General features: G+C 41.5%; 1 protein-coding gene across 5 annotated transcripts in view; it reads right to left on the bottom strand.

The window, feature by feature from the left end:
- NYAP2 (neuronal tyrosine-phosphorylated phosphoinositide-3-kinase adaptor 2) overlaps positions 1-26525 on the bottom strand; it is a 197520-nt gene that overhangs the window by 80058 nt on the left and 90937 nt on the right. For all 5 annotated transcript variants that reach the window (XM_048505725.1, XM_048505721.1, XM_048505723.1 and 2 more), the window contains exon 3: positions 18132-18433. In XM_048505725.1, the coding sequence (XP_048361682.1) occupies positions 18132-18433 (302 nt within the window). The remainder of the gene's footprint in view (positions 1-18131; positions 18434-26525) is intronic.

Raw genomic sequence — 26525 nt, 5'->3', positions numbered from 1 at the left:
ATTTTATAAGGCTGTCACATACTCTCTTTCCTGTTGCCTGGATGAGTTCCAAAGAAAAGTACAGAGGAAGCGCTTTGTCTTCCTCCAGTGTAAGGAAACTTCCTCTGACATCATTATCCCTGTTCTGTGCATGTCAGAATTAAGACCCCTTACACTGGAGGAAAGCACCATCACTGGCAGAACAAAACTGTGAGATCCAACCCAATATATGGAATCAGAAAGAACTGAAAATATAAATTTATCCATAGGTCAAGAGCACAATTATGCAGATGGTTTCTTGGGAGCCAACTCTAGTTTCCAACATGGTTTCATGTAAATGTGACATAGAATGGATGAAAAAACACAGGCCACCTTTATGAAAAAACACAGGCCGCCTTTATGAAAAAACACAGGCCACCTTTATGGGTTATAAAAGTCTACATGTGATAACAAAGACTACATGGACAGGTATAATATAACCTGAAAGCAACTTATCTCATGATAAATGCATGGTGGTAATCAAAATAGAAAATCGATCTTCTCAATTAAAAAAGGAAATGTTTTGTGATCCATCCAGGATTCTTCTTGTGAATGGCAGGATTCTCAAAAGCTAATACCCATGATAAAGCAGAACGCCTAGGAACAAATACAGTGTACTACTGAATATCACTTGAATGAAGAGGGGAGGGCAACAGGATGCTGGACTAGACCTAGTGGAATTTATGTAATCCCCCCCCTTTTTGCAAACTTTGCAAACTTTTTCCCATTGCCCAGATGAGTGGAAGGAGGAAAGACCAGCAGGGGGAGAGGAGGTCTTTCACCAAAAGGCCTTTGTGACGTAACCTCATTTCAGAGCCAACATTGGTTCATTCCGCACAGCAGAAATAAGACACCCTGAGGATGAAAAAAAAGGTGTCTTGGGGAGGAGCTCCACACAGCTTTTCCCCCAACACAACCTCAAGACTCCGTATTTCTGCTCAAGGTGCCTTTTTTGTAGAACACTTTAAAAGGTACCTTTTTTCTGTAAGCCACCTGCAAGATGTCTTCTGCCTGGCTGTGTGGAAAGCAGAGCCCTGGAGGCATCTTATGTTTTTCACCCGATTATTTTGCTCTCTGGTCAGTTTCACCCTCAGCTAGTGCCTGACATTTTATGCCCTGCTGAGGGGATTTTCCATGCCACCATTTGCTGAAGGTTGCCCCAGGACATTTTCTGGGAAAAAACAAAAATCTGTCGGTCCTCAGAGGGCAGATCTACCCAATACTTTTCAATGGGAAGTACACAAGTCTCTTGAGAGGCTAAGATTCTCAAATTTGTGTCTGCAAATCTTCTCAGACAACATACCAAAAGTAAAAAAAAATAGCAAAAAAACTATATATTGCCAGAATTGGCAGGATGGGCTGTGTACTGTTCAGGATGAAAAGGCACCCAGGATCGGAGCCTGCAGAGCAAATGTCCTGGGGCAACCTTCAGCAAATGGCAGCAGGGAGAATCTTTTCAGCAGCACAAAAAATGTCAAATGCAAGCTGAGGGTGAAACTGACCAGAGAGCAAAACAGCTGAGCAGGAAACGGCCTCTTTCCCCCTCTGATGCCTTTGTTGTCTGGAAAGCATATCAACAGCTGCCTCTTTTTAAGATGTTCACCAGACAACTTCTTTTGAGTGTGCAGAATGAAAAGAAGCAGCCACCTCTTTTGAGATGTCTTACCAATATCTAATTTGGGCAGTGAAGAACAGATGAAGGTAAGCAGATCTAAATGTACATATCTAGTAGTGGCAGCAAATGGCCTGTTTAGTATTAACTCCTCTGCTGGGAGGATTAGTGGCTGGAATGTGAATCTTTTTGCTGGAACTGCTTGACACTGTCTCTCTCAATGAGGCCACATCTGCTGGATACTTAAATCTAGAAGTCATGAATAGATCTTTCCATAAACCTAAGAAAAGTCCCAGGTATATAGAAAAATATGGAATAACCAATGCATTGGAGGTCTAAAACCCTCTGAAATTATATAAGCAGCACATGTTTATTAAAAGAGATGAATGCTGTCAATCAGTAGTTATTGCTAGACAACCACAACACTATTGCCAGCTTTCAAGCCTTGGTTTCTGTCAGTAAAAAGTTGGGGCAGGGCCTTTTCCAGGGATGTTTTGATCTTTGAGGGAAGATTAATCAGTGTCAAGCCCATTAGTAATCACCAGGAAACTTGCTACAATGTTACTTGAATGGCTGCTTGTTGCGTGCGGAGGTGCGGAGACTCGTTGCATTAATAAGATAACAATATATTTGTTGGAAATTAAATGGGCCGCAGCCCTATTTATTTAACAGTATAACAACCTTGAAGCTGGGCGAGCATAACAGAGCACATCCTGGCCCCCAGGCAGTGAACCGCTGAACCTCGTTATAGGGCAGCCCCAGCTGATCCCTTAGGCCCTTCGGACAGAACCCCTGTCCGGCACGTCCCCCAAGGGACTGGAACAGGAAGTTACTAGGTGCCACATGGATGAAAACCCAATTTGTGACACCCCTTCCTGTCGGGCAGCGAGCTCTCGGCGTGACCCCAAGGCTTGCCCTCACGAGCTCTATCACCACCTCAGACCTCATATGGAGGCCCCCGATGTGGGAAGGTCTGGCATGCAAGCTACTGCCTTCCCAAATAGGATGTGCTCTTATGCCCAAACCACCCAGTGAACTGTGACAAAAGTATAATACCATTGAACATAACCAAAACCGTTCTAGAGGGAGGGAAGGGAGGGGCTTCGGAGTTCCTGGGCCTTGAAAGAGGCTGATCCCGGCTGGCTCAGCCCCCTTTACGGACTGCCTGGCCCCTGTCATGTGCCGGTACCCGGCCATGTGACAGATATTGGGCCAGCCGGCAGGGAGGAGGCATTCCACTCCTTCCTCCCCCGCTGCAACAGCGCTGCCAGGGCTGAAGCCCGGGGCGCATTTTACTATTCAACAGCAACCACTCCATGAAAGCAAATGTGGTGTAGAGGTTAGCATTTCACACTGGGGTCTGAAAATACCAGGTTTGAATTCCCACTATACTTTTGAAGCTGACTGGGTCAGCTTGAGCCAATGAACACATTCTTAACTCACAGAGAATTTAACACATTCTATCTCACAGAGTTGTTGTGAGTGGGGAAAAAAGAGGTGAGGACAACGATGTGAGCTGATTTGTGCTTGCATATTGCTGAACCCGACCCGTTCTTAGAACAAAGCTAACATAATCCAGTTTCTATCATTTGACTATTTGTGCTCACAGCCAACTGCTTATAAGAAAGAATAGCTGTTTTCCAAACTAAGTTAGGCATTTAAAAAACAGCAGCAATCAGTTTCCAGAAAGCAGTCTGTGAGACTATCATATTATGCTCTCAGGGTCCTGGATAAGACACACATGCAGCAACCTTACTGAAGCCCCATAGTTCATAGTCTGGTCACCCATGCATTCATCTTTGAATTCCCTGAGGGGGGGGGGAAAAGTCAGCTTAATAAACTGTCCATCTCAAATGTTTTCAAGGATTGGCCGCATTCATTTGGAGAAAGGAAGCCCTCCATTTTTTTTAAACAAGCAAACAATGGGTGATTATTTCCAGGTGGTAAAATGACCTTGAGTAATTTCTAGCTAACAGTTTTAACAGAGTTCTACAACCATATGATTATTAATACTTTTAAATGAGGTAATGTGGAAAATAATGGCAGTTATTTCACCGCACTGCCCCCAAACTAAGAGGTTCAATTCTTAAAATAGTTTGATGGCACCCTAACTGAATAAACAGACTGAGATTAGAAGGCACTTATGAAATGCAGAATTTGTGAAGCACAAAAGCTCAGCATAGCTTTCAGACGTACACAAACGATGCATGGCAGTCTTTTCCAGAATTTCAGCATGCTCCTTGTCATCCACTATTGTATGAAATCGTTTTCTCCTTCCTTTGTAAGGATAAGTTGAGATATGAAATTATGTTGTGGCATTTCTTTTCATTATTTGCTCAGAGTATGAGGGGAAAGGCCAATTTAAAAAAATAACACTTTCCATTCTGCCTCAGATGTTTACCAGCTTTTGAGGCCTCCACACAGAGTTAATTTACTATGCAATTTAACCTCCTAGGATGAAGAGAATTATGTGTAAGGGACAATTAAACTCCTACCTTTTAATTTATAAAGGTAAAATGTCAATAGAAAGTTTAAATATAAACCACCTTTTTTCTGTTTCCCCTAAAAAATGAAAGTATTGATAATCATGGATAGAAATTAAAAAAAAAATTCTCAGAAGACCTTATCTGCGTATACACCAAAACTAATGAGGGTATCTGTTGAAGCCATTAAAGTGTGCTTATAGGAGTCAATGAGTAGCTTGCCCTGTATTAAACCCTTGAATATACTGTACATAAATTTTATGTTGATTGTAGTAATGCACTGCTGACCCAGCAGCACCGTGGTAGAACGTTGGGACGCCAACGGACCTACGGCCTTCTGGTCGCACCGCACCCCCACTCCTCATCCCCCTATGAGTCACGGGTCATGAACTATCTGGCTCAATCACCGGGCGCAGGGACAATGGTCTTGCCCCCAGGTGAGGATTAGGCTCAGACGCTTACGCTCCTCTCCGCACGTAGCCAGGTGAGATCATGCATCACATGATGATCTCCCGACCTCCCGCCTCCCGCTCTCCCGGAACTCCCCCCGGTCCTCCCTCCTACACGCCCCCGATAGAATAACAATAAAAGGTGCCAGGAACCAGCACGCGGGAGACTCGCTAGGAACACGGACCTCCGGGCTCCCGCTGCTGGCGATCTCCACCAGATGTTATCTCCGCGTCTCGTCTCGTTCTTACGCTGACCACGTGGGTCGACTACAGTTGATTCCTACCATTTTGGAGCCAGTTTTGTTTAAAGATTACCCAAAATTATATTTTCTGTTTAAAAACTGTGACAAGCCTTTTTTTTTCGACTGAGGGGACACACACAAGTTCCTGTGATTTTGGGGATCTAGGTTTGTTTTGAACTATAAACGTCTTCCTCAGTTATAAAATGTTCTACAGGTGGTAAGTGTATAGGCTTTGGGTTGGCTGCTGTGAGGTAAGTTTTGTGGTGCTCAAGAAGATTACTAAGATCACAGAGGCATGATTAGTATATGAACAACTAAGAAAATTTATTTATTTACAGGTTGGTTCAAAGGAACACAACACAGGGCTCGAGGTAGACAAAGGTGAAACCTAGCTGAGGCCCATAAATTTAAACTACTATGGCTTTACAGAGTAGATAACATTTTCTTTGATGCTTTCAGGCACTAACAGGCTTTTGTTGACTAGCCACTAGGCTGGATCCACTCTTCACTGTGCATTGGGCATCTAGTGGGCATCCTCATATTTCTCTGCTTACTCATGAGGAGACAGCCCCACAGTACAATTTGTCTGCTGAACTCTGCCAGCTCTCAGCTTCTGTTTCTCTTAACTTTGCCCATCAAATCAGCATTAAAGGCACAGATCTCTCCCCCTACCCTTTCCACCCACCCACCAACCCACACAAACACACTTTTCCTGCCACTGCTACTGCAGCAGGAAAAAAGAGAAGCTTGTTTTAAAAGAAAAGCTGGTTTAAAATAAAGTTTTTAAAAGCCCTTGCAATCACCAGGGAGGGTGAAAGCAAAGTGGGAGAAGCGGGGTGGAGCCAAGAAAGACCCTGCTTGTATTATTCTTGGAAAAGCCCTCTCTGTTATTATTATATCGAGATATCAACATATTGATATAAACATTTAAAGGTGCCGGATAAAAGAGGGGGAAAGCATGAATGGAAGATAAAACTAGTTAGGCTGGCTATGGGAAACTTTCATCAGATGGCTAGCTGCATGGAGGATCTCTGCAGCAACACAAAATGGTGGACGGAAGAAGCAAAAACAAAAGTGAGAGCACTTTAAATGTTGAATGGGAAAAATAAAAGATTCCCCACTTTCTGCACAGTAAGCAGGGACCATTTTGACAACAACTTGGGGAAAAAGAAATACAACACTTTTTTCCCCAACGTTTGTGGGGAAACACTGTGTGGAATTCCAATCCAAAGCACTTTTAAAAAAATGTCCTGAAGATATTTTATTTGTGTTGTGCAGAATGAACCCATGTCTCTCCATGAGTAGTATACCTACACAATACATTTAAAATCACTGATACCATACAAAAGAGATCAATATGGTCACTGTTATCAATAAATTGATATTTTAAAATGTCAACCATAGAAAGTTTATCATTTTGCTGCAATGTAGCAAATATAATGAATACATTTCTTATTTTTTTACTTGAAAAGTATAATTACTTTCACCAATTAAACGGCATAAAGAATAAGTTCTGAAACCAATTCTCCCTTAAACAAATCTGCAGTGGCAGCATTCAGAAAGGCATCAACTATGTAAAGAAGAGCACCACAACATGTCCCATCCATCTCCTTGGAGATTAATCTGAGCATCACAGATCTACTGTAATTAAACCGATATCACTGTGTTCTTTCACTGTTACCAAGCAAATCACAGCATTTCAAACTGAGAATTTTGGTAGCTGTAAAAGATTTTTTAAAGCAGGCTTTTTTGTGCAGACAGCATATCAATATTCTTATGATAACCATTTCTAATAAAATGTGCTCCTGCTGCGATCTGCCTAATCTGCTCATCAGTATCTTATCATATCATCACCTTACACAGCATTAGTATCAGAATCTGTAGTAGGAAATGAGTTTGTTGGGGAATGATTAGCAAAACATACATATTAGCTCAAAAAGCAAATTATGTGCATGTGGTCACTGAGATGTGCCTAAGGCATTCACAGATGTGATTTTGGCTGCACGTGAAGTGGAGTTGACCGGAGTCTTTGGAAACTTGACAAATCAGTAGTAACACTTCCAAGATCTGCTAAGCAATGTCCTATTGGAACACTTAACAGCACAGTCCTAAAGGGAGGGCGAAGGTGCTCTGGGAGTAGATTGAGTCTTATGCAGGCATATCTCTGGGCCAAACCAGACAGGAAAGGTGCCTTTGAGTCCCCACCCCGGGAATGTACCACAGTTTCAGAGCGTGAATTCTCTCTTGGGAACTCCTTTAAACACTGTTGCAGAGGTCCAGTTCTAACTGGGACCACAGCAGCATGCGGGGAGGAGGAGAGCCTTCCTCTCCACTGCACTAGTTGTCAACCCAGAATAGCACTGGGGGTTTCAGCAAATAAGTTCCTCATTTTTGGAAAGAAAATTTTGGAACATCATTTTTGGAAAGAAAAAAATTGCACAGCCATTAGGCAGGATATTCTCTTTCCCCATGCCGTCGTAGTCCAGGCTGCAATCAGGTCCCCACAACACAGTTTAAATTAATTCCTGGATGGGAACTCACTCTATAAAATGGACTTGTATTCTTGGGACAAACTAAAGAATGTCCATCTTGTCTAGTTGGACCTCTGCTTCAAAGGAAGTTTGGGGGATTTAGTTTTGAGTAAGATATATTTCTTTATATGTGCATAGTGAGTCAAAAAAGAAGGGTACTCATTACACTATTGTCCATCTTGTCTCTGAACAGTTAATGCTTGAGCAGAAAAGGCATGTAGGCTATTGGATCCAAAAAATTGCAAACATTTCTCCTCTAATGGAAAAACCAGAAAAACCACATGTTTGGATTCAATCCTACAAAGGTATTAAAGCTCAAGCCAATTGCAACCCATTATGTTTTAATTGTTATAACAGCCAGTTATGTCATAGGAAAATAGATTTATAGCAATAAAATACATTGGAATAGTGGGGAGATCACCCTGTGCTAAATGTTTGAAATGGTAGGATCCTATACAATGGGATTTAAATAAAGAATTAAAACCATGTAACCTGTTACTATTATAGGAAACTGAAATCCAAATGTTGGGGGTGAGCTCTCTTCTTTGGATTATAGTCAGTAGCTTCAATTCCCACGTTCTAAGTTCAGTGGCCTAAATACAGTTTCTAATTCAGCACCCAGTCATTATCCTATTCCCCATAGTTGTGGATTTCACACAAAGCACCAAGAATATATCACTGCAAAAAAAGTGACATCATATAGTTTAGCCTGTGTCTGAAAGGAAGGCTTAGACTGCACTACTGGTGTAGGGGGGATACACTGGGAAATCCTAAGAAGAGTTACACCCTTATAAACCCACTGACTTCAATGGACTTAGAAGGGTATAACTGTACTTAGGATTTCACTGACACTCATATTTTTGTGCATTTTGTTATAATCTAAGACTCTAGATGATTCCACCCAATCTGGGATCAGAAGGTAATGTGATAACTCAACAGATAAAAACCTTGGAAACACAAAAGCCATTGAAAACATCTTTGGTGATACAGGTTGCAGAAGTAGAAATGAAAAGGAAAACAACTGAGAAATTTTTGAAAAGTATTATTTTTAATGTGTCGTTGTGGACTCTAGTTTCCATAGTAATTGCATGTCTCACAGGCTTCCCCACAGTTCATTATATATCCAACAGTGAAGTACTCAAAAATTGAGCAATCCCAGCAGTTTTGCACTGAGCTACATTTCCTTTCCTAGTGTATTATCCTCAGAATATAAGGAGTGTTGCCAGAGGAAACCAGCACTATCGTTTGTTATCTCCATACCTTTTCCTTTTATGATATGGATTGCCCATAAAACAAGGGCATGACAGGGCAAGGTTATGTAAAAAAAAGTCACCTATGTTTCTAGTACAGCCTTTGTCCATAATTTTGTATCTCACCCTAATAGAGTTCCTCAGACAACAAGAATATGGAACCCCTACAGAATCATTTTGAAGTGGGAGGGGATTATTATTTATTTCCAAGAAGAAAGGGCTACAATTTCCAGATGCACTGGCCAGGGGGAGTAAAAACCATCACCTCCAGGCTCCTTTTACTACTTTTGCGGAAAATGTACACAAAGGCACAAAACCTTTTTTTTTCATGGAAATCATTTTTAGGTAGCCAGCTCAAGGTTGACCCTCCATGATCACCTTCTATCCCAGCTGCAGCCAGATGGGCCTGCCAATGGCTTCTGAGTGCCACCACCCAAGCAGATAGGTCTGCCAGTGTCATCTGGGCTCTGCCACCACCGAGTCAACTGACAACAGTAAGTATATCCTCTGTGCGTGCCCAGAAAATGCTTTTTTTTAATTGGCAGATTTAACCCCTCCCTGTTTTCATTTTATACTTTCTTTCAGATCCAGGGTGCCCCCCACCCAAGTCTGCAGATAAACCTGTTGGGGGAAAATGGGCTCACTACCTGTGGATTTAAGTATCTAAAGGCAGGGGGACAGTTGGGAATTAGATATATATATATATGATAAGTGATTGAATATCTATGGCAAACTGGCAAGGAAATGGTCCTCTTGAAATGGATTCAAATATTTTTTACTGGTGAGCACAGGAAGTGACCAGTAATAGTACTGCCACCAAATTCTATCCAACATAAGATGGCAAGGTGAATCTGGTTCTCTTCACAAACATGAAGGAATTCTGGGGAAAAAGAAAACAACGTTTGGATAAGACAAATGATGTTCTGAGTGGGTTTTGCAGACTCCTGACTTGCCAGTGACTTTTGCAAATCCAACCAATTTTGATGGAAATAAACCATGTTTTGTTAAGCAAGAGTTTGCATATTCTTAAGCATTTTCATTTTGCCTGATCTTGGAATTCCTGCAGCCCTGCAGCATTTCACAAGAAGAATTCGAACCACTGTGATAAACTTACTATGCCTACTGACTGAAATGTTTTCTGAAACACACAAGGAATGCAGGAATAGTACAAGAATGATTTTTTCAGGTTGAATTGAGCTTCCAATCTAGAGGTATCCATTGCTAGAATGATAGCAGAGAGGAGTATCACAGGGCAAGAAACAAAATGCTTTGTGGGATTCCTGCTGTGAATGAAGACTTGGATGCAGGGTCTCATTGGTTAACTTCTATCACTACTATTCTATGATTTTATAAAGAGCCAGATAATAGAGAGAATTACACTTAAATATTGGTCACTGGAAAAGAATGGTCTCATATGCAGTTGTTCTCTGTTCATTCACTCCCATTTCTATATCACTTGGAAACGTCTGTCACTTAGTATGGAATATCAATATTGGAGAGCTCAAAATTGTAAAGCTGTAATTTTCATGTGTAAAAACCATGTCCAATTGCCTGGATTTTTTTGTCTATTAATGGAATTTGTGTTCTTCCTCTTCATTCCTGCCGTGCGATCCATTCACTGTATATTTAGTACAAAAATGAACAGTGAAAGCCATGAAGAAGCAAATACTACTGCCACAATCAGACACATATTGCTAGATGTCACCCATCATTAATTTGTGAGGATGAACTGAAATTGAAAAAAGTACAGTAGCTAGAGAAATGATTAGAAATAAATTTACAGCATGATGAAGAGAAAGGCTGGTCAAAGTAGGCTGAGTCCAGAGGTAACTTTGACGTTCACAATATATTGGCTGCTCACAGAAGGCCTATTTCATACCTTATCCTAAAAAGGTGTGCTTTAAAAGTGAAACTAAGTCCAGAGGACTACTTTAGTTACTAAAGTGGTACTGAAAAAGCTGGAAGTCTCTTTCACAAGCAGAAACTTGAGAATTTCTTGAAACCTGTCACATATCCAGAGGCATAGCACCAAGGGGGCGGTGGAGGTGGGGGAAGGGGTGCATGACACACCGGGCACGCGCCCCTGTGGATGTGTTCTTGGGGATGGTGGGGGCATTCCGGGGGCGTTCTGGGAGCGGATGGGGGCTTGGAGGGGCGCAGGGCGCACGCGCGCACCAAGCACAGTTCCCCCATGCGCCATCCCTGCACATATCTATTAGATCATTCCCCAAACCTTACTCCAAAGAATTCCGAGAGTCATGTTTGATTCTTTCTAAAAGTTTCACCAAATTTTTATCGTTTGCCCACTTATTGAATATAAATCTCAGAATAGTCACTAGAGTTCCAAACCTTGAGATGAGATTTCTTCTGGAATTATAACTGATCTCCAGACTACAGAAAGCAGTTCCCCTGCAGAAAATGCAACATCTCTGCTGTGATCAATCCCCTCCCCAAACTCTGTTTTCCTCAGGCATAAACCCTAATCTCTTGGAATTTCCCGAGATATAACTGGCAACCCTAATAGTCACCAATAAATTCACAGACGAGAATTTTGAAGAAAATTTTGGGAGCATTTGCTGTACAGAGCAATCCTGCCATTCTAAAAGGCAAAAACTATGTACGGTGGATAAGATGTCTAACTACTATTCAATATAAACAACTAGAAAGCACTGTAGTCAGATATTTGTTCTTTCCTCTAGGATGCTATTTTATTTTAGCATTAGTGCTTCTCAGAGACAAAGAAAACTACTGCATAAATAATGTATAGTTGCCCTCCCCAACCTTTGTTTCTGTATTCAGGATTTGGTCACCTTGCTTGGACCACAACAATTGGCTCCTCATTCCTTTTAGTCTGACTAATAACAATAACCCAGGACCACAATTCTCATCACTTGGATTCATGCCAAGCATTTTTTACCTCACAACATACATGAAAATGATATCAACTAATGTACTACAAGGCTGTTTTATATTTTCCTCCAGTAACAATAATGCTTAAATATATGTTTGGCTCACTATGATAAATTAATTCACAGATACTGGGGTGATTCAGAATACAGGAATATGTCTCATATGCTTTATCTATTTTAAAGAGCCATTAAACACATAACTCCTCAGGCAAGTCAGTGCATCCAGGCTACAAGTACTACCAGTCCATTTTTTATCAGAACATAATTCTTGAGCTAATAACTGAACATTCATGCATTACATTTTGTATTGAATGGATAAATTCATTGTACAGTGTTTTCACATCCCATTCATGTTAATTAGTATACACATGGATCTTAGGGGGATGAATGTATTCTTTTGGGGGTTTTTTAAGTTGAAAATATAGACAGAAACTGTACATGCACTAATACACTGTATATTCACGTGTAAACATATTACACAACCCACAAAAGCTACTGTAATGTGAAGTATCAATATATCAGACTCTTGACATGGCCAAATCCAGTGATACCTAAATCCAGATATAAGAGCAACAAATAGAAAAGAAAAATCCTTCCACAAATCTAAAGAACACCCCAGGTTGCAGAGTTTTATAGGTTTTAAACTATTACATTTTATTGTGTAAGGGGAAAGGCAGCATACTAATATAATGCAACACAACACAATAACAAAGCAAAACAAAAATACATGTGGGAGTTAAAAACCCCAAACAATAGAAGCAATGCATACAGCTTTAAGATGCTCTCTCAGTGGCCACTGCTAGGCAGTCACAGCATTATTACCAGAATTCAAGCCTGTCAGTAAAAGACAGCAAAATGGCCAGAGGCAGATCCTTTCCACTGCTTTTTTGGCCATTGAGGGAGGACACATTAGAGGCAGCCCTGACATAAGAACATAAGAACTAGCCTGCTGGATCAGACCAGAGTCCATCTAGTCCAGCATTCTGCTACTCGCAGTGGCCCACCAGGTGCCTTTGGGAGCTCACATGCCGGATGTGAAAGCAATGGCCTTCTGCTGCTGCTGCTCCTGAGCACCTGGTCAAGGCATTTGCAATCTGAGATCAAGGAGGATCAAGATTGGTAGCCATAGATCGACTTCTCCTCCATAAATCTGTCCAAGCCCTTTTTAAAGCTATCCAGGTTAGTGGCCATAACCACCTCCTGTGGCAGCATATTCCAAACACGAATCACACGTTGCGTGAAGAAGTGTTTCCTTGTTTTAGTCCTTATTCTTCCCCCCAGCATTTTCAATGAATGCCCCCTGGTTCTAGTATTGTGAGAAAGAGAGAAAAATTTCTCTCTGTCAACATTTTCTACCCCATGCATAATTTTATAGACTTCAATCATATCCCCCCTCAGCCGTCTCCTCTCCAAACTAAAGAGTCCCAAACGCTGCAGCCTCTCCTCATAAGGAAGGTGCTCCAATCCTTCAATCATCCTCGTTGCCCTTCTCTGCACTTTTTCTATCTCTTCGACATCCTTTTTGAGATGTGGCGACCAGAACTGAACACAGTACTCCAAGTGCGGTCGCACCACGGCTTTATATAAGGACCACGATTTTATATCAACCACCAGATGATTTTCTACCATGTAACCGGCATGTTTTACCCAGGACTGGCTGCTTGCCATTGTTTACCAATAGCAAGCACCCCATGCAAGTCAGTGTTGTGTAGTGGTTAGTTTCAGATTAGAGTAGACCCCAGCCCAGGTTCAAATCACCACTTTGCCGTGGAAGCTCATTGGGTAACCTCGGGCTAGTTACAAATGCTCTGCTTAATCTACCAGAGGGTTGATGTGAATATACAATGGTGAACAGGAGAATGATGTAAACTGCTTTGGATCCCCATTGAATAGAAAGGCAAAGTATAAATAAAGTGGGTAAAGAAGTCACATTCCACTGACAGAAATGCCTTCTGTTAGTGGTGGTTTACTGCAGAATCTATGCCACAAGCTGTATCCATATTTCATTGCACATTGCACTATCATTGCATTATAACGATAATTCACAACTGGATCTCCCTGGATGAGCAAGACTGTTAAAGCATCATGATAGCTCCTGAACACTGTTTGTGTCGGGTGAGGGAGGCCAGAGAGGTTCCTCTTGCCTAGCCAGGCTCAGTAGGCAGCTTCAGGAGAACAGCAGCACTCCCTTCCTCTCTTCCTCATACCTACACCCAGTGGTGGAGGGCCAAGGGGACGGGGTGTGTGTGCGCCGTGCACCGGGCACATGCCTGGGGGGTGCAAAATCGCCCCCTGCCCCCTCCCCCTTTCCCCCACGACCTCCCGCGACCCCCCCCCATGGCACACAAACACACACCTGAGGCTGAAAAAAGCGGCCTAGTTACAGTTTAGGGGAAAAACTGCCTGAGGAACTACAGTTCCCAGAAGACCTTGGGGCTCACAAGGTCTCCTGGGAAGTATAGTTCGTCAGGCAGCTTTCTCCCTGAACTGTAAATAGGCTGCGTTTTTCAGCCTCAAAAAGTACTACAAAAAGAAAAGGAACGTAGGGAAGGTGGGGAAGGGGGGCGGGAAAAAACACTCTACGCACCGGGCGCAGTTTGGCCCAGCTACGCCTCTGCCTACACCAACCTTGCTGGGCTCACAGCTTTAGGTGTCAACTTGGCAGTGTAAAGGTGAGGGTGGCTGATGATGGAAGAAAGGAGGACTTCATTGGGGGAAGCTTTTTGGTGCCCATCAAAGTCTGGCACTCTAAAAAATCATCTATCTATTTATTTATTTATTATTTCAATTTTTATACCGCCCTATCCCCGAGGGGCTCCGGGCGGTGCTATGTTTTCCTAGTAGTTGGGTCAGTCCTGAGGGCTGGTAATTGGCTGGGGAAAACATTGAATTAGTGTGTACATTTATCCAAAGGGATACATTATGTGACTGTATTAAACATTAGAAGAATGAGACAATTGCTCCCAGACTACTCTAAATCTTTTCCAGTCTAACTTGCGTTCCACTGCTGTAGAAAACGTGCAAACACTCAATGGGCATTTCGCGTCCTGGGTGGGTTTGCAGCAGTGATTTGATAGAAAAAGGTGTCACTTCTGTAAAACAGCAATTACTGTTATAAGTAATTGCCTCTCCTAAACAGTAAATGTCCTCAATAAGTCAACCACTCTGAGAGATTACAGAGCAAGGCTAATGCTTTTTGTCTGAGAGAGAATTATAGAGCAGTAAGAGGTGCTTCTTTCCCACAGAACAGTTACTAGAGAATATGCCAAGTATAAAATATACTAAGGGACTCTCCTGTGCAAGCACCACGGAAATAAATGAGATTGGAGCAAGAATTATGCTTTTGTTAAGCACCCAGCCATGTCAGTGAACCTTGTGGAAAAAATATTACTGACAGATTGCACCAATACAATATAATTAAATGTGAATTCCATGTTTAACATGGAATTTAAAAAAATATTAAAAGTAAACAACATACCTTTCTAAAAACCACATCACTCCATAATTAATACGAAAGAGAGGCATAAAAATTCACTAATACACTCTTTAACCCAAGTGTCACAGATACAAGATTTTGTTACAAGTTTAAATTGACCTAATTCTACCTTCAGAGGAGAACACGGTGCCATCTCTGTTTATATCAGTAGGCTGAGAGCACAGCTAACTTCAAGCATGATTAACGTACAAGAGATCTTTAAAACGTTTATTATTTTTTGCCATATTATTATTGTATTACACTATTTGCAGATACCAAAGATTCACGAGACATATTTCTAACAAAGTATACTGAATGGTCTGGTCATCAGCACTGTGGAATTTACATCATAGGAAACTCAGGAGATAGTTTAACTTGCCTTTTTTGGTGTCAGTTTAAGGGTAAAACTTAAACACAGTAAATTCAACTCTGCTATTTTTGGGGGAAAAATGCCTTTAAAAAAAATCAACATAACACAATATCTGAACATATGCTATTAATCAACATGTTCCAGTTATCTGAATTTCCTCTGCAGTCCCCTGTCCTGCAGGAACGCATACACATACACACATATTACCCATATAAAATATGAATTGTGGCAACTTTATAAAAATCTATATGGAGGCCTCATAGGGGTTCTATTTGCCCAATTGCTTCTGCTGTCTGCCAGTTCTCAAGTAGGCTGGAAGTAGGCTGGAGGAAGGGAAGTGGAGCAATCAGCATCAACTATGTGATGACATCACTTTCGGTTTATCTGGAAGTTCCAGCATTACACTGGGGGAACACTTCAGCATTTGCAAGAAAAACTCTATAGAAACCATAGAGTCTTTTCTCAAGTATTAGAGTATCCCCCCAGTGCAATATTGGAACTTCCACATAAACCAGCATTACATCATTGCATGGATGATTCCAATTGCTGCTCCCAACTATGACTCCCTAAACCTCCGGCTGGTTACAAGGCAGGACCTGGTAATCCCCATAACCTCACTGACTCTCTTCTTCAAAACTCACCAAGGTCTTGTACAAAACCCAGATTTCTTAAGCAAATCTTTTTGTCAGCCTGTATGAAGACTCATCTTCAACACACAAGTTTTCTTAAGATATTTCTTCTGAGTCTTCCAGTCTACTCCTGACCCTCAATAAAGGTGCTATGAATTTATCAGTGAACTTGTTCTACGGAAGAGTTTGCCTTGTTTGAAACTCATGATCAGGCTGTGAGCTGATAAGGGGCACATTAAGAGTGAATTGAGCAACTTGCACCAATTGTGGAATTGCCTGTCAGTCAGAAGCAGACTCAGAACTGATCTGGGGATCCAGCTGGGAGTCTAATTCTCATCCAACTCACCCCCTTAGTAATATAGCTATGAAGTTATAAAAGGGAAATCCAAGCTACGTAGGGACAGAAGCAGTGCTTCGGACCTATGCATTGCAATAGGGAGGGTGGAAAGAGCTTGGTTCTCTTCCCTCCATCCCAGTGGCATAGCTGCCACAGGAACATCCACGGACAAATGCCCTGGGTGCCCCCATGGGAGTCAAGTGGGAGGGTGGAAAAATCAACCCCACACTTCCAGGAAGGTGGAGGGGTGTGGCTAGGCTTCAATGTGACATGCGCACTCCACCCTGACCAAGGCCTGCCTGGGTGGCGTACACACATCACGCCTAGGCCCAGCCATGTTCCTCCTCCTTCCCAGAAGTGGCTGGGCCTCAGCCCCCCCTTCATGTCCCCCCACTTACTTGTGTTCTGCCAGCTACAAAAAGCAGCCAACTGAAAAACTAACCTGGTGGGAACCTCATTTTCCAGGAGACCATGCAAGCAGGCTGAACTCAGGTGAGAAGGTGTGTGTGTGTGTTGGGGTTGGTGGGGGGCAGGGCCCAGGCATCATTTTGCTTTGGGTGCCATTTTACACACACACATACCCCCACACACCACTGCTCCCTCCAAGCTGGTCCAAGAAAGATACACTTATTTTAATCTCTGCATTTCAGAAGGAAGATAAAGAGCTCATTTCTTTCCTTTTCTCAGCAGCTTGGGGTGGGGAGCTTGGGGTGGGGAGAAGAGAAGGGAAATCAGCTGGACCCCTGATTTCCCTTGCTCCCCAACACACACTAAATTTCCTGTATCTCAGCAAGTCTAGGAGACAGTAAACAGCAGGATTTTAGAAGAACCCAGCTTGCTAATGATCTAGTGGGAGATGGCAACCCACACACACTTTTCTTTATAAAGAGATAAATTTCTCTAGGAGATCAGAAACTGCTTCTCATCTGATCCTTTATCAGCTGGGATTTGGCTTCTGATGACTGCAAGTAGCCTGTTGCTTTGAGTACACCAAAACAGGTCATGAACAGTTGAATAGCCCATAGTTTAGTTGGGTCCCTGATCATCCCTGGTGAATAGGAAGTGACTTCAACCAGCAGGTGTTCTAGCATCCCTTATCTCTTAAGCAACTCGTACTTTTGGTGTATCTTCTGTCTGAAACTCCCTACCACAACATCTGTAAGATGCCACCTCCCTTGCTTTTCTCAAATGCCTCTTCAAAATTCATATTTTCTATAAAACCTACAGTTTAATTCTTCATTCTCCACTGAAATGAACCTAACCTAGGCCCCTTCCGCACACACAAAATAATGCATTTTCAAACCACTTTCACAACTGTTTGCAAGTGGATTTTGCCATTCCACACAGCTTCAAAGAGCACTGAAAGCAGTTTGAAAGTGCATTATTCTGCATGTGCGGAATGAGCCATAGGTACAGATACATTTGCTTTCATTCATCCTTAGTTATCCTGGTTAATGCTAACTTGTTACCATTGAAATTTAGATGATAAACCTGCTGGGGCAGGGAAGAACTTGCCCTTTGTTTACAAAATTCTATAAAACACCATAGATATGGATGATGCAGAGTAAATAATCATTACAATAATCACAACTGTTAATTAAAATAAACAACTATTTTTAAACCCAAACCAGTTGTCTGAATATTTTCTGGTGCTCAGCTGTTTTCACCATAGACCACATAGGAGATATTTTGGTCACGAAAATAAATTTATAGCATGGAATACTTATTTGCTTCCAACATAGCAGCTACCCTACTTGCAATATGAGGACATCCATAATCAAACCTTAAATTTGATCTTCCAAAGTAAATACAAGTTTACATTTTACCTTCAGTCCTGTCTGGTAACTTTCCGCTCTTATTCGTTGTTCCAGCATTTACAGTTTCAGAGGATATGCTTAGCTTGGTGTTGGGGTCGCGTTTGGGTTTTGGCGGTGGTTGCTTGCGAGAACAGCTGCTGCTTTCGTCGTCTGTGCCTCCAACCGAATGAAGTGACTGGGATCTCACAGTGAAGCCACTAGAACAAGGGTGTGGTAGCCTGTCCTGAGGAGCGGGCATCGTCATAAAGCCCATGCGGAAATGTTTGCCCACATAGCCTCCTTCATGTCCTCTCACCACTTCGCCACCTAAGCTGTAAATAAAATAAATACACATGTTTATATATGCATACGTCTCTGACACTGATAGAGTCAAGTGGATGCAAGCAAACCAATTCTGTTGTTAAGTGACTTGCTGCTTAATTATGGAATCACTCTTGACAGCTTTAATATGGTCTTGCATTCAGGGATGCCATAGTGTTTACAAAAAGTACCTTTCAACCATTCATAATATTTGTTTTTCTGCTTCAGGGAAGAAATAATTAGTCTCAGTTTAAGGCATCTTCCACCTGAAAAGCTGTACATTAAAGAACTCCATATGACAAACAAATGATAGTTTCAGTTAAATACTCACACAGTAGCAGCATTCTCCGAGGTTCTGGGAGATCTAGGTTCAAATCCCCATTCTGCCACAGAAGTTGCTGAGTAACCTTAAGACAATCACATACTCTAATCCTAACCTACTTTACAGGAATGTTGTGAGGATACAATAGAGGACGGGAGAAGCAATTTTGAATTCCACTGGAAACAAAGTTGGGGTATAAATAGGATTGCCTGCCTCCTGCAGGGATCAGGGAATTCACATCTCTGTGGCCCCTCTCCCATGCCAATTTGCTAGCTGGTAAGGAACATATTAGCAGCAAAATGAGGCCTAGGCCTTTGTTGTTAGCAGCTCAGCAACATAACTTCCAGAACACAATGGAAGTGATGTTATCACATCACTACTGGGAAGCTCTGATGTTTGGGCAATGTTAGTTGTCTACAGCAATTGTCTGTGAGGGCAACAGCATGGTGGAAGACAGATTGGACTGAGGTATTCTCCAGGAAAACCTGGAGCAGTTCCTCAGTTGCTCTTTCAACCCAGGAATGAAAGATTTGATACTGGATAGTAGTTGGATGGATCACAAGGATCCAGAGAACATAAGAACAAGCCTGCTGGATCAGACCAGAGTTCATCTAGTCCAGCACTCTGCTACTCGCAGTGGCCCACCAGGTGCCTTTGGGAGCTCACATGCAGGATGTGAAAGCAGTGGCCTGCTGCTGCTGCTGCTGCTGCTCCCGAGCACCTGGACTGCTAAGGCATTTGCAATCTCAGATCTGTCCAAGCCCTTTTTAAAGCTGCCCAGGTTAGTGGCCATCACCACCTCCTGTGGCAGCATATTCCAAACACCAATCACACGTTACAGAGATGATCTTTTAAACAGCGCTCTCTCTACTTCTTCCTTCAACCTCGATGGGAAGGCCCTTGAGCTCTGAGACAGACTGATAATGTCTACCAGGGATATACGTTTTAAGGAGGAAATTTTTGAAAAAAGGTTTAGCCTTGTTAGATCCAAATTAAAATTTCTATCAGTTGAATGGAACTTTTCTGCCACTGTTGCCTACTGAGCTCTATGAAATGTTGTTCCTGTTGGATAGAGAACCCTGACAAACGAAGTGAGTGGGGTCTGCTGAAAAGGAGAATTAGTGGAAATTGCCACTTTAATATGGATCCATCCAACCCCTTTCCTCAGTCTTCCCATTCAGCAGTTTGAGATGACGACTGTCAGTGCAGAACCTGTAAATTTTGTGATGTATAGGCCGTGTTCTGCAGACAGATATATTGACAATTATTGATGAAATCATGTTCCTGAAAGAAATGTTATTGTGTTGCAGTAGAAACAAAAGGTTCCTTGTGAAGAGATTTAAAGGATAGGGGGAAAGACACAAAAACACTGGGATTATCCCCTTTAACGTCTTTTTCCAATGTAAAAAATTAGAAATTTGGGGGAGAAATGAAAAAGAAACCATGAAATGCTTTCTCTTTGGAGATTTTATTTAAATGTAGTTATGAAAACATTTAATAGCTACAGGAACTCAAGGTAGATTTAACAACAAGGTTTTACTCAAGCTGAATGTGTGGCATGAAGATTTCTACATAAAATCTTCTGCTTAGGTAATGATAATCCCTGTATTTGGTTGTAGACAACCAATCTTCACAAATATGCTTATTGTTTAATGTGACTTATTTTGTCCACAATTGATCTGCTATCATTTGTAGGACAACAATACATTCTTGAAGGTTTACAATATGTTCAGCATTCAGATTTGCTGCTGGCTCTATTACCGTAATATAAGACTGTTTCTATCCAAATAACAAACTTGCTTTTCTTTCTACAAAATTTTGTTTTTGGATTTTAGCTTTTATTTTCCCTACCACTCTGGTGACAAAACATAAGATACATGTGCTAAGGTACCAGCAGAGTACCGCAGTTTGCAGTACACACACTCTCTCTCTGGCTTTCAAGTATACTTTGCACTTTGCTTGCAGAAAGCTAAGGCATTTATTCCTTTAAAATGCCTTAGTGTTAAGAATGTTCTTCATGCTTAGTTTCAAGATGAAGATATGAAAACACTGCAAATTATGCTCCTGTATTTTAGATCTCGATGTCAAGTATAATTAAGCCTCAGACGAAATTCTTATCATGTTAAGAGTTTGCCCTCTTAGCATTATTGTTTTTTCCCCTACAACTTCAAGATAATACAGATCTTAGACTAATAAACCTGACATATTGCAATCACTAGAGGGCAGTGGTGTCCAGATGCACCAAACCATTATTGAGTCATAGTTGGTGTCAGTTTCTCAAGAATGCTAATTTAAAAAGATCAAAAGTAGAACTCATTAATCGTTCCTCTACAGTCTGACACTTTATACTAAAAAAATCTGTGTCTAATTCAAATGATGAAAGATGCCTCAGTTAATCCTTTAAAATTATTCTGCAAATTAAGTATAATCCTCCACTTTTGCATTGCAAAGAACCGTTATGTCAAATTTTAAAAGAGGATTACCACTGAAATATGGCAAGAATGTTATACAGAGAACAATATTTACTTGTACAGCATTTTGTCCATGAGTATGGCAAACTTTATAAAAAATCGTAAGTATTGTACTTGCAGGGGAGCAATATGGTATAGACACATCTTGTCAAACGTTGGAAGGGAGACCATCCAAAGAAGACTCTTCTTCTGTAGAGGAAGGCCCAGTACAGCTAACCAGTCCAGACTGTGCACAACAAAGCAATTTTTTCACTACCTTATTCAGGAAAGTCAGCTTTGGGTCACTAAAAACCATTACTGTCAGAAGCTGAAGAAGGCAAATACATAGTTATAAAAGATATCTTATGGCTTCTACTCAGACACCGCAGTGTAGTTCGTTTGTTTTAATCACATGTGCTCCATCTCTCAAAATCATCAAACTATTCACTATTATCAAAACGTAACAAAAATGCCACAGGCTGTTTTGGGTCTATCATACATCAAGGATCACCTTTCTCTGTGTGAATTTTGCCAACACTCAGGCACACTCCGCACAGGCCAATAAACACGGGTTTAGAATGAGAAAAAACGGTTTTTGGGGGAGCACTTCACACAGATCCCACCCCTAAAGCGAGTCTGCCCCGTGTTATTTCCCCCCAAAGTGTTTTTTTTAGAATCGCGCTATTCGTAACTCTTTTGAAAAATCCCGTGTTGCAGCCACTTGCAAGTGAATGGCTGGGCAGGAGGTGCTTTATTTGGCTGCACTTTCCTTTTTTAAAAATTCGCTGCTTACATCTGCATAGCCACACAGGTGCAAACAATATTGTGATATTGTGAGACATCAGCATGGCTGTGGGGAGTTCATTTGTCCATGTCTACATAGCTATGCATTGGCAGGAGGTAATTTTAAAAAAATCCACGCGCCTCCATGCAAAGGCACGACAGCAACCCGTATCGTTTCCATGGGCTCCAATTGCTGCCTGCACGGATGCATGCGAACACGAAAACAGGAAAACGGGTTACTTTATCCTGACTGCAACCTGCTATACATTTGCTGTGCAGAAGGGGCCTCAGATCATCTTCTGAGTACAATTTCTGTGCATCCCTTGTATTAAAGGTGTAGTCCCTTGTATTAAAGGTGATATGAGACAACTATAACACCAAAGCTATAGAAGGCCAAGGAGTACCCAACTGGTATCTTCCCTGATAATTTTCTTTCCAACTAACTTTTAATTTGGCTAAATGGGGTGGTAAAAGAGGCAAGGTGGTTTGATCTCATTGGATCTCAGAAGCTAAGCAGGACTGGTGAGGGGATACCATCAAGAAAGATTCTGCAGAGGAAGGTAATGACAAAGCACCTCTCCTTGTTTGCCTAGAAAGTCCCTTGCTAGGGTTGCCATAAGTCAGTTATGTCTTGATAGCACATATATACATATAAATGAGGTGGTTGGTCAGTTGTTCCAGATTGTAATGTATCATACTGACTAGCTGCCAAGTTGCTTCCAGGTTTTGGCAATCCTATGAATGAATGTTCTCCAAAGCATTCTATTGGAGCAAACTTACATAAGACACTGAATAAATAATTGAAACCATTATTTTCTAGATTTTGGTACTTACCATTTATAGTTTTTTAAATCAGAAATCTATGAATTTTACACAATTTTCAATGTTCTGCGCTTTCTATGGCATTAAGTTTTCATGGCGTGACATAAAGACTTGGAACTGACCTTTCTGACTTTAAAAAGTTGATCTTGCCTGATTTGTAGCAGACCACAATTTATGTGTACTTTCTTATAATGGCAAATGAAGACAGCTAGTCAAAGTGATTGTGCAGTTGATCCTAGTCCATTATTTTTGACAGAAAGTAGTCTGAGCTCTTCAGATGATAAGCTCCAGCTCATTTTGAAATTCTATTATCCAAGTTGCAAAAAATGCTGCACAGCTTATTAATATATATGGAAATGCCCATTTGGATTATTTCCCTGTGAGGTTTTCCTTCGGGCATGATCAAGTGCAAACTGCCTACAGGGCAAGGAAAACTACTGGCCAAAGTTGAACACTGAAAAGGATCCTTTTTAAAGATACATTTGTCAAATAGAAAATTGTCCAATTATTTTCCCCAGAAAAATCTTGGTCACTATTCTTGACTACATGCTTTCTTATGTCCTGTTATTCAATATTACTACAAACAATTTCCATAGGTTTCAATCTGGACTGCAGTTAAAAACAGTGTACAAGTTTAGAAACCAATTTTACAGTTTTGGGTAAAATGATGGCTTCTGGATCTATTTATTTTATTCAGTTTGTACTCCACCCTCCCCCAGCTATGCTGAGCTCATAGCAGCTTCCAACCACATGCATTACAGTATAAAATATATAATATATAAACTAAACAATCATTTAAAACCACAAATCCTAATTTCACTTCAACTGATGGCATTTGGATTGCACACCTACTACATGATACTCTCAGGGGTGAGTTGTTTTGCAGCAATGGTAAAGAATGGCCAATAGAAACTCAGAGCAACAAGGTCCTGCAAAGGGTAGAGACAGGGAGGAAAGAGAAGAGGGAAAGGATAAGAAAACAGAGGGAAAAGGAAAGGAGGGAGGAAAGGAAGTGAGGGCAACTGACCTACTTAACCACTGTTGCTTCAACCATATGCCTAGTGGAATATCTCCATTTTGCAGACCCTGTAGAACTTAAGACCCTGTAAATCCCAAAGGCCACAGGTCTCATTAGACAAACAGTTCCAGGCCCTGGTTGAGGGCAATTGGATGGTTTTGGTGCCAGGGACTGTTGCCAGGCTGACCTTTGGAGGCCTGAGGGACCCCTGTTGGAAGACCCCTTTACCCGTCTCTGCTAACCCTTGGGGTGCCTAGCGATGCAATGCCAAAACAGGAAGCCCATTCTTTGTGTTAGATCAGTGTACCCACAAGGGAAAAGGACTATGTCTGGACTTGTTCCTCTCCAAATCAGCCTTTCATAATACCTCTCTCACATCCTTCCTGACCGGATTAAGTGAATACAATGCCCTTATCCTGGAAAGAGTTTCCCATCTCCAGCCCTGGACCACACACCCCTGTGAAGACAATGGATGCATTAATGTGCTTGCCTGCCCAGTATTATCCAGTATTATCCTAACCCAATACTTCTTCCTCTAATGCCTTTAATGACTGCCTCATTTGCATTGCCATTATTCTTTAGCTGTAATTTCATCAGCTACCTTCCCCTTGCATGCACTTCCAAGCTTGGAACCTCAAGCTGATGCCTCAACCTATTAAATCAACAACTCAACCATTATGGTTGATATCTGTCTCTTGTCTTTCCCCAGAAAGGCAGAACTATTTGTCCTGGGAGATTAATGGTCACTCTGCATAACCCTGAGGATCCCTTTTTCCCTGTAAGAAGCTCCCTCACACAACGGCCTGTGTTCAATATCTCTGTACGCCTCTCTGTCTGTCATATTGCTCTACAATTTGTTGTTCTTCCACTCAGTTCTGTTCATTGGACCATTTTGCTCCAAGATTAGGTGACTATAACCCTTACTTTTCCAATTCCCTCTATTCCAGGTCTATCCCCTCACAACTGCTTATATCTTAGAACTGTCTATGTGTTCTGCTGCTTTGATTATTATTTCTGAGGTAATTGTTCATGGGTGACACCATTGTGCACATCAGAAAATCCACAAACTTCTGGGAGGGGTATTCAAGGCTATAATCATATATTTCTGTGAAGTGATTTCCAGATTTTGTGTGTATATATACAAAAACCCAGATGTCTTCAGTTGCTAGGCAACCCAAAACACTACATGAAAATGTTTTTTTAAAAAAGATTAGTAATCAGCTGGGGGAAGAAAAGGAAAAGGGAATGAGCAAGGAGAAGGATTGTTGATTGGGGCAAAGGAGGAGGGAAACCAGGTAACAGGCAGCTTGGAAAAGGTCTGCTGGCAGGAGAGCCAAAAGGGGAGAAGGCAGGGGCAGTTGACAAGCAAGCAATTGGAAAATATGCAAATAGCACTAAAATATGTAATTTTACAGGAAAATGTGGTGCTGGAAAACAAAATGTTGGAGGGGGGGATCAAAATTTTGATTCTGATAAGCACAACTAAAATGGAGAAATTCAGGCCAAAGTAACAGAGAGGAGAAATTCAAACTCATCCTTGTTTCCATTGCCATATTCTATTAACATACCACCATACCCATAAGTTACCCAGCTTAACAGTGTACAAATTTATTTTTATAGAGCAATGGGGAATTACTCAGCTTGGCAAAGTGAAAGGCAGGCTGGGAGGGGATCTTTTTAGACTATGTATACCAGAAATGGCTTGAAGCGTAGCTGCAGAGAATTTACAAAAGAGACGAAATTGTAGTTTAAATATTTTTATATAGGTTTTGGTTGCAAACAATCACACAGTAAGACGTCTAGGCACATACACATAGTTCCTAAGAATATAGATAGGGAGGAAAAGATAGGTGGGATGACAGAATGGGAGTTTGGGGAAGCAGGGGACTTATACGTTACCTAAATCAGCTGATGAAGATCTAGAAGAAGGCAAGGATTTCTATGCCAGTATAGGAACCCAAGCGAAGGACGATATATTGCGTCTCACACCAAATTAACCAAGGGAGGTTCAGGCTAGTAATGAGCCCTTTGGGGGAGGGCGGTTTAGAAATATAACAATAAATAAATAAATAAATAAATTTTTCTGAAACTGCTTGGGATTTCCATGCTGGACTTGTGGGGCTTGAACTAATTAACAGCTCTATCTATTGTTCTACTTCCCGGGACAATGGGGTCAATTGGTCCTAGATTATATCAGTGATACCATGAATGGTTTATGCAGAGATGCCTCCTAAAGTCTCTGCCTTAAGTATTCAGATTTAGCAGAGGCTTGAGTGATTTAGGAAGGGATTTTGTTGTTAGGGAGATCATATCTGAAAGGTGGGAGAAATGCAAGAAAGAAGCAATTGTTTAGGAAATGTTTTCTCAAGAGCATAGTGGCTTCCAAGAGCAGCTTAGCGAGGTGTGGTGTTCAGGAGATGTGCAGATTCCATTATGCCAATGAAGTACTCTGGTAGGGTGAGATAATCCAAGATGCATGTCCTTGTTATGAGACGTCCAGATAGTATTGCCTGGAGTAACTCATAGATTAAATCTCTGCAAACAGACTGTTTTGCCTTAGGCTTGTTTTTGGCTGGGACAGTCTGCTATCCACCCATACAAACATGGAAACTGGAATTTTGCAGCACACAGTATGAGAAATAATATGAACTTCAATATTTTATAAGGCAGGGGATGAAGGCCAGGGTTACACATAGCTGAAGATTGTT

Source organism: Sphaerodactylus townsendi, linkage group LG08, assembly GCF_021028975.2.
Source record: "Sphaerodactylus townsendi isolate TG3544 linkage group LG08, MPM_Stown_v2.3, whole genome shotgun sequence".
Taxonomy (NCBI): Eukaryota; Metazoa; Chordata; class Lepidosauria; order Squamata; family Sphaerodactylidae; genus Sphaerodactylus; species Sphaerodactylus townsendi.
The sequence above is the reverse complement of the archived record's forward strand: the minus strand, read 5'-3'. Positions and strand labels throughout refer to the sequence as shown.